The following is a 14,706-nucleotide window of genomic DNA, read 5'->3' as shown; positions in this document are numbered from 1 at the left end:
TGAGAAATTAAGGCTTGAGGATTTCTGGGGACAGAAATCTCCATTCACCAAAATCAGATAAATCAAGGCATACTTGTTCTATCTTGATTTTTGCTTTCTTTGAGGGCCTGAGGGTTCTGAATAAGTATGAGAAAAATATTCAAGGAATTTAGTTTGTTCTCTCTCTCTTCCCTCCATCCCTCCCTTTAACCCAAGTAAAAAACAACAGTACGTTCAGATGAGGGAATCAAATTATTTTTGCTTTCCAGCAGGGTGCAAAACAACAGCGTTTGAACTTATGCACTTGGAGGTTTTTATAGTCTGAATTAACTTACACTGAATGTATAATTCAACTTTTCATAGTAATTGCTTAGTGATGAGAGGCTTCCTAATTTGTCTATGAAAATCAAATCAGAACAAATCCCCAAACACCAGGGCAGTCACCTTTATGAGGACCACGTAACAGGTTGCAAAAACTGAAGCGAGTTTTTGAGTTCATCGGAATGCTTTTTAAACAACAGAAAAGGGAAGGTGATGGTGCACGAATATGTTAAGGCTAAAACAGCAACTTTGTTCACACATACCGTAACGTGGTTTGCCCTGTTACAGCTTTACTGATGTATTTATTTCCATTTCTATGTCTGCCCATCTCATCGTCATGTCTCTGGGTGGCTAACAACAGTTAAAAACGCAACTTAATAATCAATACATGATTAGCAGCTGAGGTAGAAGCCACAAAAAGGAGATTCGGAGGCCTCCTGGAGATATGGGGCCAAAGGTTGCCCACCTCAGTTATATATGGAAAGGTCGGAGGTCTTTCCCAATCAACTGACATCTCTTCTCTTTCAGGAAGCAGAGATCTTAAACACTGCCATTCTCACTGGGAAGACTGTAGCTGTCCCCGTCAAAGTGGTCTCAGTGGAGGAAGATGGAACAGTCACTGATCTTCTAGAGTCTGTGGAGTGCCGGTCCTCAGATGAAGATGTGATTAAGGTAGATTTTTGCACTGATGAGTTTTTAAAATTAGTCTACATAAACTCCTGGCCTGCAATAATTGTTTCCTCCCCTCCTGTCAATGTATGTATGTATAAGACTAGCCCTTGTTGTCTCATTGCAGTTTGTGGGGAAGGCAAACCCCGGAGGAAATGCTCATAATATTTACCTCCATCTTAAAAATCATACTCAACTGAGGCTGATTTCAGTTTTCCACTGCCCATTCATCATAAGAACAAGAAATGTGTCCTTATCTTTTCTCGGTATTGACTTATCTGAGTGTTATCTTTTAGTGACCCCTTGATCTTTTTTTTCAAAGTGCATAATTCCCTCTTGTCATCTCATTTGGGCCCAAGGGTACCCCTATAAGGGCTCAAAGAACACCTGAGTGTAAGAAGAGATCTTCTTCTTCCACATAGGCTAAGACCCACGAGGAGGCATCTCATTTGACAGTCCCAGAGGAAAGGGCAACTCAAGGTCCAATTCTTAGTTGGACCTTCAGTTCTCCATCCCTCTGGGATTATCAAGTGAAACACCTCCCTGTGGCTCTTAGCCTATGCGGTGACTTCACAAAGAAGATCTCTTTAGGCTCAGGTGTCTTTGAGTATCAATATACTCACAGAAATCCAAACGTTGAGCCTCAAGTATCTGTGGTTTATTGCCATTTACTCTGGGTTGAGAAGTGTACTCCACACTTTGCTATTTGTCTCTGGAGCTTTCAGTAGTGTTGACTGAAGAACACTTGGAGAGATTCTTGTCTCTTTTGCTGATCAGTTTGTTGATTGATAAATAGTAAGGGAGCCCTTTCACTGTATCCAGCGTCTTGCTCTCTCTTCCCCCATACAACACGCTCTCAGAAGCCTCTTCTCAGTGTCTTTTGTTGGACATTATAGTTCTCTTTCTCTATTTTGAGGAGAAACACCAAATTCCCAGTCTGTCACTGACTAATAGCTTGGTGTTTTTGTTCTTCACCATCACAGTTCACAGCTGGTATGAACCTGAAAACTGACAAATAAAAAGATGATACAATAGGCATGTGTATCACCCTATGGCCATGTCTTTAAGTGTCATCACATGGATGATATTGATTATTGGATTGTTTCAAGCCACTTAGGTCATCGTGATAGCCAGATCTTCAGATATCATTAGACGGTGGCTCAATAAATTCTAGAGGGCATTCCAGCAATCCTTCAAGGACACTAGTTCAGATATGTGATATGCTGATTCTTTTCCTCCTCTTTTATTCTTAAACTAATGAAAAAGAAATTCTTTGTTTGTTTCAAGGATAAAAACCTGGTAAAATTCTCGTGGATGCGATATATTTTCAAATATGGATTTAAAAAAAAATGAATAATTCTGATTCCGGGCTAAAATAAATCTCAGGAGTGGCACTGAGAACCAAGTTAGGACACAGAGCTAGTAGGATGAAAACAATTTCAATCAAACCTCTCTTTAGATTTTCACTGCTGTGTGTTTATAGACAGGGAGGCATAGTCTGTGTCTCGCTAAGTCGGTGCCATCTCAGTGTACGTGTGGAGAAAAACTAGGCATGTTGAGAACAAGCCAAGATAGAAGAAGTGATGCTTCCCTCTTCATTAGCAGCTCAGCTGAATATTTCCAGCTTGGGCAGTTGAGGGTCAGTTTGGCAGCTCTGGGAACTGGGGGGAGGAGCTGCTCAAATGACCTATTTGGCAATATTGTCAGTTGGTCATAGTCTCTTGACATTTTACATAATTAGGGGTTTCTGTAACTGGTGGCTGCAGGAATTGTTTTTCGCTTTTTAAGAAGCCAGGTTTGTCAGTGACAGCCAATTAGTGATCCTGAGAATGGAGGGTCAGTTATGATCTCAGTAGCCAGCAAGGAAAGGGCGATGGCAGGCTTTCTGACAGAGAGAAGGCCATGCAAATCCATCCTTGGTGAAACAGATACCTTCAGAACAGTTCTGGCCTCATGGAGGAAAGGGTTTTTAGGCTTTGAGGAAAGAACTAGAGAAGGCCAGTTGAATCATTTTTCCAGAAGACATATCTGAAGATATGGTTTGCCTTATCTGGGGTTTGATTATTTGCAAAGCTTATGTGTCCCCTCTGTGTCACTCTTCAGTGGGCGCTGCACAAAAGACTCAGATAAAAGCCATCTCCTCAAAGAGATAATAAGAATGCAATCAGAATTAAAAGATGGGTACCATGCCCACTAGCTAGGCATGATGATCTCATCTCAAAGGAAGGGTTTGAGAGAATTCTTAAGGACCAGAAGCAAGAGGGCAGCATCTTTCAAAGCAGAGAAGGTCTGGTCCCCATGACCTTCTTATTTCAGATGGGTCAGGCCCTTAACCTGGGCCTGTCCTTATGATCTAACAGGGTAGACAGAATAATGTTGGGCAAGAAGGTCCCTCAGATAATCCTACAAGTGGGCTCCTGATCAGAATGAGGACACCCTCGATGACTGGAGTTTGCTGAAATGTAACACAAATGAGATCCAGTCCTAATTTCAGTTTCCTGATTTAGGTTGACCCTTGGAATTCTATTTAAGCAAAGGGTCTGAACATTTTATTTGCACCATCTTCAGCCAACTTCTATTTTCTGAAAGTCCTCGCAGTCTCAGTTCTTGGCTGTGATTTTCAAAGGACTGTCTACCACCTGCTCTACTAAGACTACATTATTTATAGTCCTTGATACTGTCAACTCTAAGCTGCCTTGCTTAGGGCTACTGTGTCTAGTCTGCCATTATTCAGATAACCACTAAAGGCCAGCAAAGAGTTAGAGAAATTTCTCAATCTTTCCTGTCCTGTAGTAGTCATCCATGTTTTTTCCCAGCTGTCTCGCAGATGAATTCGTAAGATTCTCATATCTGCTTTATTAACATATCACAACATTCCATAATACGGCAGGAAAATAGCAACTATCTTTGCCTACATTTAGAATCCCATGCCATTTAGGGTCAGGTGGGGAGACAAGATAACCACCAATTTCCAAAGCTTTTGTTTCCATTGAGGGGGGACTTCAGATGTGTCCAGTTAGTAGATGAAACTCTTCACAATTGCAACGACGAATTATAAGTAGATAGGACACCAGTGCCAAAGGATGTGAAATATAAATTGGGAAATTTGGGGAATGGAGTCACCTGCCTAGGTCTACATCTCCATAACATCATCACCAATTATGACCATGGAGTGTACTGTACTTTTTACTTCAGCAGACATCGGTAGAGCCAGTAAATTTACATCTGGTTATAAAGAATCCTTGTATTGGAAAGTGGTGCAACTTAATAGTAGCGCTCACCAACATTGCTGCATTTATTTATTTAAAAAATGTAGACGCCTCCCATCTCATACAGGTGACTTTGGGCGGTCGACAGAATAAAAACACCACCAATAATGATAAACATAAATAATCTAGCAACCAGGAACACTCACTCCATCCCACAATCAACTGAAATGTGAGTCATAATAGTTAGCTAATTATTCATCTGTTTGTGGCTATTCAGTAGAGTAGGCTCCAAAGAATCTGCCAATAATTAAACATCATCTCAACGATATCAGGAAGAGGAAGATGCAGCCATTCTCAAGTCTTAGTTATTGGTGGCTGTTATCTTGGTTCCACAAACATTCATAGCCTTCTGACCCATAAGAATGTCGATTGGGTATGATGGGAGAGGAATGAAAGGGGATGTCCTGAAAGTGACCTTTAACTGATCTAGGTTCAAAGTTAAAATTAAGTTTAGTGTGCTGTAGAAATGCTGTTGATAGGTTTTTATAACTGGTTCCATCTGAGTCTCATGCAAACCTAGACAGTTGGATGTAATAAACTTCTTTTGCTGCTCTTCTGAAAGACAGTAATTTAATCTCTCTAATGGACTTCTACAAAGTAAGAGCACTGCTAGAGGAAAGATCTGATTGGATTCCCCATTAGGCTAGCCTCTCTTGGTGAATGAAACCTGTAACAGGATCTTCAGCTATAGTAACAGATAGAGAAGTTACTATCTGGATATCTTTCAAAGCTGCGTGGAAGTTTGAATCCGGGCTTCATCATTACCCCACCCCATTTCACCTGGTGAACAATCGTAAGTTGGGTTTCTCCCTTGTCAAGCTTCCATTTACCTATTTGTAAATAAAGTTTGGTGTAGTGGTTAAGGCATCAAGCTAGAAACCAAGAGACTGCAAGTTCTAGTCCTATCTTAGGCCCAAAGCCAGTTGGGTGACCTTGGGCCAGTCCCTCTCTCTCAGCCCTAGGAAGAAGGAGACAAAGGCAAATTACTTCCAAGAACCCTCACAATGTCTTGTGAGAACCCAACAAGTTTTCATTGCTCATTTCTGCATTCTGGTCTTGGTAGAACTCCTTGTCATTGGCCAAATGGAGGTGGGAGTTGTTCAAAGACAAGAATAATAGTCACTTGCAGGTTTTGGAAAAAGGGAAAGAGATTGTACAGGGTAACTTTTTTTAAAAAAAGGAAACTTTTGGCCCCAGCGTGAAGCTGAAGGTGAGGTATCTTAACTACAAACGAATCGCTGTTTTGCAAAAAGTATTTTGAAATTTGTGAGAGGAGAAGGCTTGTTATGAGCGGCTGGATCATACGGTATGGCTCCAGGGCTTTTGTCAGCAAAGCAGAAGGCATTTTGATTTCTTCTGAGCAATTTTCCACAAGCATCAGCTCTCAAAAAGATTGGGCACAGCACGCCTTTCGTGTTTATAAACTCCCTTGTCACTTAGACAAATGACTTCCACAGCATCTCAATGATATGAGGAGTTAAAAATACCCACAATTGGGAGAAAGTCTTCAGAGAAACCCAAGGGACTGACAACAGAACTCCAGCTTCCATAAAGTCCGTTGGTAGCAACAGGGACTCTACAGCGCCCTATTTGGGATGGCATTTATGGGTTTTTTATTCTTTTGTCTTCAGTGATATTTAAAAGGGCAACCAAGAAAAAAAAAAAGAGAGGTGGAAACAGAAAGGAACGAAATATAGAATAGTCCTCCCCACCTCGTAAACTTCAAAGATTTCCAGTAGCAAACTTAGATGAAGAACAACATTAGACCCTTGGTTCTCTGAAGGCTAGATTTGTATTTATTTTACAAAACTGCAAGACATCCTCCCCTTCCTTTTCTTTGGGTGTGTTCACACAACACAGTTAACCAGGGTGGTGAAAAACCGAGCAGATGCCTTTGCCCAGCATGTTAAGCTTGCTAGTTTTAACCTTCCTTAGTTTGTTGTTGGTTCTGCGAGCCCAGCTTGATGTATTGGTTCAGTGTTCAACGTCTTGTGAAAACCCAGAAAGTGGATTAATTCACTAACCAGGCTGAGGCATTCAAATTCAATTTATTACTGCCACTGGCCGGCAAATTAATACAAGAAACCAAGAAAAGGCCAGAGACAAACCACCAATATAAGAGTGTACAGCTTTCAGACTCATTTTGTCATGGTGGATCCCCCATCACAGTTTTGTTATCTAGCTTTAACAAAACTTCACCACAGTGTAAGGTACATAACAGATCTTATCTCCAAGAGGGAAATCGACCCTACAACCTTCTGAATGGTGGGGATTGGCTGGTAAAAGGCTTGGCAATTTTTCTGAATATAGTCAATATGTCTTGCTTTCTTATTTGTAGGGTTATCCTTCCAACAGTAGGGTTATCTTTAAGAATGGTTGTTGTGGTGGCAGCTGTTATTGTGAAACAGGATGGTCCCTTGAGCAAAAGGTAGCTCTGTCTTGTTGCTCACTGACCAGATGTTTGTCTCCAGTTCTTTTAGCCCTCACCAGCTGAGTTCACTATTAGAAGGAATGACAATCAAAGGAGGAGAATCAACCTTTTCTACTTCTCCCTGTCGCATTATTGTTCATGGACTTCCATAAACATCCAGTAATAAGGACCCGGTGCGTTTCAGTTCATAAATATGAAGTGACAGTCTCTGGCTCATCTACCAAAATGATATTACTGGATAAAATATGAATAATAGAGGAAATTGAAGAAAGGAGAAGAGAACGTTGTAATAGAACTGAGCATTGACATAAAGATATATCATGAAAGGGAGATGGGATTTAATGCCAGATATGAAATTCAGAAGCTGAAGGTGTTAAAAGGAAGCAGGCGGGAGGGAAGAGAAGCAGAAGGTAATCTCTCATCTGTTGAAGAATCCCTTGGGCTGAACAAAGCGCAGGCAGAACTACTCAGACTAGATAAGGCCTGTTTAAAATTGTATGAATACTAAACACACCTTTCGGAGGGAAGCAGGGTTCCTTATTTTATGTACAATCTAGAGACGAGGAGGAAGAGGAGGAAAGAAGAATAGCAAGTAGGGATAGCCAGCAACTCCCTAGTCTTTTCAGGGTCAGTTGCAAGTCATCCCATTGATACGTAATTTAAGGGCAGAGAGAAAGGCATTGTGGAAGGTAACAGCTGATCAGAGGGTAGGACTAAGATCCTTTGGGTCTTGTTTTTATGTGCAGGGATTGGCTGGTAGTTTGCATTTACCATTAACTTCCTTGATCTTACAGGATAATTATGGGTCAGTATGGAAGAAAGGTATAGACTCAGAGCCTCTCTGCTTAGTATTTGACTTGGTTCGTCCTTGCTGGAGTTGAAGCAATGGATCTTCAGTAATGAAATCCAGAGAGACCTGAGTACAAGTCCCTCTTTGAATGGGGTGAATTGGATTGGGAGACTGTTCTATTGCTAATTATTTGGCTGATTGATTAGGTGTCATCAGGTCAGTGTTGACTCATAGTGAGCATGTGAATAGATTTTCTCCTGAAGGGTGTGTCCCAAACCTGGTCCTTCAAGTCTTCCAGTGGTGCACCCTTCACCACTGTAATTGAGTCCATCCACCCTGCTGCTGGTCATCCTCTTCATTTCTTTCCTTCCACCTTTCAGAGCATTATAGACTTCCCAAGAAAATTCGGTCTTCATATAATCTAGTTATTTAGCCAGCACTTTATGTCATAGGAGAGCTTTCACACTTCCCACTCAATCCTCCTCCTTACAGAAAGGAAAATTTAGTAACATTCCCATGCTAGAATATTTCTGCCCCGTGGGAGGAATAGAGCCCATTTCTCCCATGTTCTTGAGCTACCTTTTTTATTCAGCCTGGCGAGCAAATCTAATATCACTCCTTCCAACCAAAAGCCATGATAGTTCAGAATATTTTTCTCCTTTCAGATCTCTGATCTTCTGAACGGTAGCCAAAGTTTGCTCTGCGGCTACAGCTATTTGGCATTTAATACTGTAGCTACTTTGTGGATGTTCTGTTCAGATATGTATCTTGCTGTATTAGATTTTTATTCTATTTTTAACGTGTACGTTTAAGTATTTTTAGTCTTCATCTGTAAAGAAAGAAGGAGGGAAAGCATTTGAAAGTAGGGAAGGAAAACCTGAAGGGCAGCGAAAATTCAGTTGACTGTTGGACAGGTGGAAGGGCAGAAGAGGAAGATTTTTGTTGCATTTTCTTTCTGCAATTGCAGAAAATCTCAGTTGTTTTTCCTTTCCTTGGAGTATCAGAAGCTTCAGGAGTGGAACTGAGAACCTGAGATCTGCATGCCATTTCCCAGCGGAGGAAGTTTTCTTCGGCATCACTTCCAAGTTATGGAATAGGATTGCAGGATCCAATTCAATGTCTTCCTTTGCTTTGAATCAAGTTGACCCATTGAGTTGATTCCATTTGAATCATCAGGCTGAATCATCCAGACGATTTCAGTTGTTGACCTCGTTCAGAAAAAGTCATGCACAGATGTGCATTGGGTCATCAAAACAATGAAGGAAAAAAGCTTGCATTTTGATGTGCTGAATCAATTTGGCGATTCAGTTAAAACATGTGACTTGGAAGGGAGATTTGATTGAATTCCTTTTGAATAGAATCTCTGAAAGAAAAATTCACCCAACCCTACTCTGGAACTGTGCTCAATCTTGTCCTACCTTTCTTTACCTTTTGAAAAAGAGTCAAGTTCTTTCTTTTCAGCCAGGAATTTTGAGTTGGATGATGACAATTTTGAGCGTTAGCCATGCATTTTGGCTTTTAATTATAAATGTGTGTGTGTCCTTGAGCGCTCTTGGAATGGAATGGCAGGATCCAAGCTAAAATGAATAAAACTAAGTTGTCCGGTCTATAGAACTGTACATTCCCTCATTTGGAGACACTTCAGAAGGACAGATTTCCTCTAGGATCTGACTTTCCTGGGCTTCAAAAACTAGATCTTTATCCGGCGAAGTCATTACACACACACAGTTCATGAATTTGTCCATGAGGATTTAGCGCATTTCACTTACTACATTTCTATTCTGCTTCGCCATGAGAAAACTAAGTTTGCAACTGGAACAGAGGCCATTTGCAAATAACACTTTGTTTACCCAAAAAAAAAAAAAAACTTTTTTGCAAAATCTTTGTTTTTTCATGATTCAGCAAAACGTCATCTCTTGATGATGCAAGCCTTTGTCTGGCACATAATCACAAGAAAAAGAATTATTGCCACCTTCACTTGTTTGTGAAAAGTGTTTCACGCTCTACCCACACGTCTGTCAAGGGAAAAGAAAACATAGGAATAGGTACAAAATTATACTCGCTTTGTTCTTCTAATTGGACATTTTGTCTGAATGGTGAGTGATTGGCTATGGAAATGAGGTTCATACCAGGACGCTCTAGAAGAGACAGCAATTGCTATCTAGCGACTCTGTCCTGATGGAAGATAAAACAATGTTTTATCCTGGTGTGGCACACCATTCCACCAGAGATTAGGTTAGACCAGTGTTGTCCAAACTTGGCCACTTTAAGATGAGTGGACTTCAACTCCCAGAATTCCCCAGCCAGCCATGCTGGTTGGGGAATTCTGGGAGTTGAAGTCCACTCATCTTAAAGTGGCCAAGTTTGGACAACACTGGGTTAGACCCTGCTGGCCTTTCACAAGGTCCTAAAAACTTGGTTTGGGGCCTGGACCCGGGGCCCCAGAAGTGTGATCGTGCCTGTCTCTTGGCTTTGTTGATGGTTATTTTATGATGCTCGGCTGCTATGTGACTTATTTTATTTTTTAAATCTTTTTTATTGCAAGCCAGCCAGAGTTGTTTGTGAGATGAGCAGTTATCTAAATCAAATAAATAAATAACGTTCCAGTTGCCCTGGGTGATGAAATTAAAGCAACTGTGTCCCTAGCGTGGCAATTACTCCGTGTTGATTTACCTCCCATTCGTGGCACATAACAACATCATTAATTTGAACCCCATCTCCCATCTCCAGAATCCATCTCCTCATCTTATCTCCTATCTCCAGAAACCATCTCCTCATCTTCTGTCACCAGAAATCAACTCATATCATTCTGGAGCTCTTAGGTATTCCCTATCACTGGAGCACAGACAGGAAAAATGGAGCTGATGCCCCAGACCAAGAGATTTCATGAAAAGTGAACCAATAGAGAGATGGAGGGAGATGTTGGAAGAGGGGGAAGAGAAAAGAGGACTATAAAGCAACCAAAAAGCTGTTTCAACAATTGAGATGAAAGAGAAATGATTTCACCCAGATGTAGATACATCACTCATCTGCTTCTACTTCCAGCTCAGAAATTCTCCCTCCCTGAATGTCTTTGAGTGATTTAATGGCTTCCAGACTGAGCATTTTACAAAGGCTTGACTCACAGAGAATGCCACCTTCTGTTTGATTAGAAAGTTGTCTGCTTTAAGAGTCACCCCACTCAAAAGCAACTGCTGACTCAGGCAAAGGTGTCAAGAGTAAATACATATTGAAACAGCCTGAAGGGAGGAAAAAATAGGTCTCATAAGTCAGGCTGAGTTTAATCCCTTCAGCAGAATCAAATGGTGGTATGGCTCTTCAAATCTGGGCTATGTCTCTGCAGACTGGGTTGGCGGTGGTGGTGGTGAAGAAGCAGGAGGGACTGGAAAGCAAATAGATCTTTGAACTTCGAAAAGTGGTATGGAACAATTTCATCCTGGCTTCCTCCTCAGGATTCTGTTGATAAAGGGCACACTATTTTATTTTAGTTTGGGTAGAGCAGTGTTTGAATAAAAGATGCATTGCCCTTCTTACCTACTGTTTGGAAGTGGTGGTGGAAGTCTAAGAAAAGGAGAAAGACTGGATTGCTGCAGGCTACAGATAAGAACATAAGGCTCCCCCCATCATTTTGCATCTGGGTTGATGGATGGATCCCTGCAGAGGGCTCCCCCTTTTAAATTCAGTTCCATCCTTGGAGGATACCAGTATTAGCAGAAGTGCAGAATGTATGGTCCTAAAGATAATACTGAACTACAATTCCCAACATCCCAAACCTTGACTCTGCTAGAAATTGTAGTTCAACAACATCTAAAGAGATTCAGTTTCTGTGTGCTTGAAATATAGCACGTGTACAGGAAGGGTGAACCAGGACCTGGATTGTTGTTGTTCAGTCGTTAAGTCGTGTCCGACTCTTCATGACCCCATGAACCATATCACGCCAGGCCTTCCTGTCCTTCACTGCCTCCCTGAGTTTGCTCAGTTTCATGCTCATTGCTTCAGTGATGCTCTCTAACCATCTTGTCCTCTGCCGTCCTCTTCTCCTTTTGCCTTCCATCTTTCCCAGCATCAGGGTCTTTTCCAAAGAGTCCTCTCTTCGCATTAGGTGACCAAAGTATCTGAGCTTGAGCTTCATTATCAATCCTTCCAATGAGCAGTCAGGGTTGATTTCCTTTAAGATTGACTGGTTTGACCTCCTAGGAGATGTGCTTCCCCAAATCCCATTTGTTGCCTCCCATTCCCCTGTAGGGTTGATGGATCCAAACCTGTGGGCCCTTCTTTGCATTTTTGGGGAGGGAACCAAGGAACAAAAAGGGGGGTCTTAACCCTTGCACAAGTTTATGGTATCCATTTCATCTCCTTAAAATTCCTAACCCTACCACCAGCACCAACTCACTTTTGGAATTACAAGACCAGGGTGGCCATGAAGCCAACAGCTGTTGTGTTCTCCTGGAATATAAGTCTAATTATCATAACTAACGATATTGAGAAGACTATTTTTGATGCATTGGCCTCTCTTGTAGAACTTGTTGAAGGCAGCAGCTGAGATCAGAACACTGGTAACTGAAGGTGGGTTTGATCATCTGCTCTCCAATGTTTCAGGGACATATTTTTACCATTCCAATTCTCACATTGATGGTCATTATCTAAAATCTGCCCACTGCTTTTCCATGTTGCTCAAGGCTTGTTCTCCTCACCAATCACATTGGCTTATTCTCCCAAGTGCTTCAAAGCCATGAACATGCCTGTTCCTCGGGCTAGAAATAGACTCAATCAATGTAATTGTCTGTAATAAGTTAGCAACCCTCCCAACTCAAGCTGCGTGGATGGAATGTGGCCTTGATATCCCTGCAAACTGCTAATGCAGGCCTGTTTCTCTTTCTCCTTGGAAGTAAAATGTTTGCCTTCCAGATATGTTGGACATCAATGCTGGAAAATGTACTGTTAATGAAAATGCAAGCCAAACTAGGTCTGGAACCGAAATATTTCTGGTGCATATCCTCAGGAAGCCAGAGAGAGAAAGGAAGTGGATTTTCGTAAAGAGATTTTTGAAAGAAGAAAACAAATGGTCGGTCATTAAGTCCCATCTTCATATGGAGACACTCACACAGTCCTTGATGGATCAGAAGGATCCCTTCCAGAAGTCTTTGAGAATCAACAGCTCAAACTGGATGCTTGCCCAGAACATTTGAGTCCATTTACATGGGCTGCTTCGTATATCACTCGGGTGGGCCATTTGATGAGGGTGGATGGAAACCACAAAGCTGAGAGAGCAAAATACTTAAAATTAAGCAGAAACTATTTGGAAGCAGAGTTGGTTTTCTTTCCCTGCTCTTTCACAGCTAGGAATCGCTATTTCTCTGAGAATGTATCCAAGGAAAATGTGCATTTGAAGAAAAGAGAGTCCATCTGAGGCCCACTAAAATGTCTATCCGTAGTGACGAACCTCTGGGCTGGCTTATTCAGCCATGCGAGTCACCACATGTTTATGAATTTGCTCTTTCTTTTGAAAGAGGGGTGGGTGGGATTCAGGATCCATGAATGGAACCCTTGTTCCCACAGCATGAAGTTGAAGGTGTGAAATTCATTGTCATTGGCTGGGATGATGACCATGAATTTTTTAAAAGGCAAGTGGGCAGAGCCATAGGAAGCCAGACTACTGGTGTTTACAAGCCTTGATGGCTATGTATGACCTTCTCCATCACAAAAAAGATGCCCCAACTACCAGCTTCTGAAAACCACCAGTAGAACAATAGCCTGCTGTCAAATCAAATCAAATAACTTTATTACAGCCATACAGCCAGAACACACACACACACACACAGTGTGTGTGTGTATCAGTTGACAAGTAGTCTGTATAAATATAAGATATATAAGAAAGAATAAGAATGAAATTTATAATATAAAAGTGCAGGGGTAAAAGTACAATAACAGAAGAAGAAAATAACATAATATAGAAGTAAATAAATGAATCAGAATTTTCAGCTACAATGCAGATAGCACATATGGTGCTCGCCCAGAGTCACTTCCTAGTGTGTGTGTGTGTGTGTGTGTGTGTGTGAGAGAGAGAGAGAGAGAGAGAGAGAGAGAGAGAGAGAGAGAGAAAATAGCTAGCACAAAACTGGGCAACCTGGGGTGATATACTTGGGTTCTTATCAGCTAAGAAGAGGGACAAAGAGAAGTTGTGTTCTCTGCATGGAAATGTCTTCAGGGTTGGGTGGATGAGATTCATCCCGGTCCCTGTAAAGAAAACAACAAGGAAGCCTATGGCTCAAAAACTGTATTGAGCCACCCTTCAACATCCCTTGAGCCTAGGCCTTGGTGCACTGGAGCATTCCCACAATGTCCAAAGTGGGCCAATGAGGGCAGTGTGTCTAGCCCAGCCCTACAAAATTTCAGTATCATAACAGATGATAAATAGGAAGTGGGTGCAAACCTTTTGGGATAATCACCCAGATTATAGGACTAGACACTAGGCTTAGATGAGATTGTAGGTCCATGTTATCTTGATGTCTGTATTTGTAGGCTTCTGCTGGTGGGACACCACAAGCTGAACTAAAAGGATCCTTGATCTGATCCAGCCAATGTTCTCATGCCTTCTATGAAGAGGGGCCTGAATTGAATTCCTCTCCAGGCTAGAGATGGCAGAGCCTCTGCATTTCCTGAACCAAGATGCCGCTACAGCTCAACACCTTTACATTTTATGATTATCCAAAGCTTGGGGCAATTCCCAAACCTAGAGGGGCCCCCCCTCCACAACAGAGGCATCCATCGAATAATAAGCAAGAAAATCCATTGCGTGTGAAGCTGTACGTGAATAAAAGATGGGTGCTGTATGGCATTCCAACGAAGATTAAGAGTATTGTCGAAGGCTTTCACGGCCGGCATACGATGGCTGGTGTGGGTCTTCCGGGCTGTGTGGTCGTGCAAGACCACGGCCACACAGCCCGGAAGACCCACACCAGCCATCGAAGATTAAGAGGCTTGCAAAGGGTACATTTATTGGGAACAAAAATATGGGAAAATAGAGTAAATGCATATTTAAGGAAGGACCACTTTCAGTGCAGTGGGCATAGAAAAATTGAGTGATGACCGTGTAGGAAAATTAGGGGAGTGGAATGGCAGACCAGGCTGATAACTGGAACAATTGGCAACGTTTTGTGGCAGTTCCTATATATTTATGCTTTTTAACAATGCCCCCTTTTTTGTTCTTCAGAAAGGTGGGGGGACCTTCAACAGCTTTGGCCTTT

General features: G+C 41.8%; 1 protein-coding gene across 1 annotated transcript in view; it reads left to right on the top strand.

Moving 5' to 3' along the window:
• The window catches only part of LOC103063405 (transmembrane protein 132D), a 182,707-nt gene that overhangs the window by 154,387 nt on the left and 13,614 nt on the right, over positions 1 to 14,706 (top strand). The window contains exon 5 of the mRNA XM_088135294.1: positions 829 to 972. Coding sequence (XP_087991420.1) covers positions 829 to 972 — 144 coding nt within the window. The remainder of the gene's footprint in view (positions 1 to 828; positions 973 to 14,706) is intronic.

Source organism: Python bivittatus, unplaced genomic scaffold, assembly GCF_059951505.1.
Source record: "Python bivittatus isolate LINGU-HERP-01145 unplaced genomic scaffold, Pbiv_v1 ctg000100_np1212, whole genome shotgun sequence".
Classification (NCBI taxonomy): Eukaryota; Metazoa; Chordata; class Lepidosauria; order Squamata; family Pythonidae; genus Python; species Python bivittatus.
The sequence above is the reverse complement of the archived record's forward strand: the minus strand, read 5'-3'. Positions and strand labels throughout refer to the sequence as shown.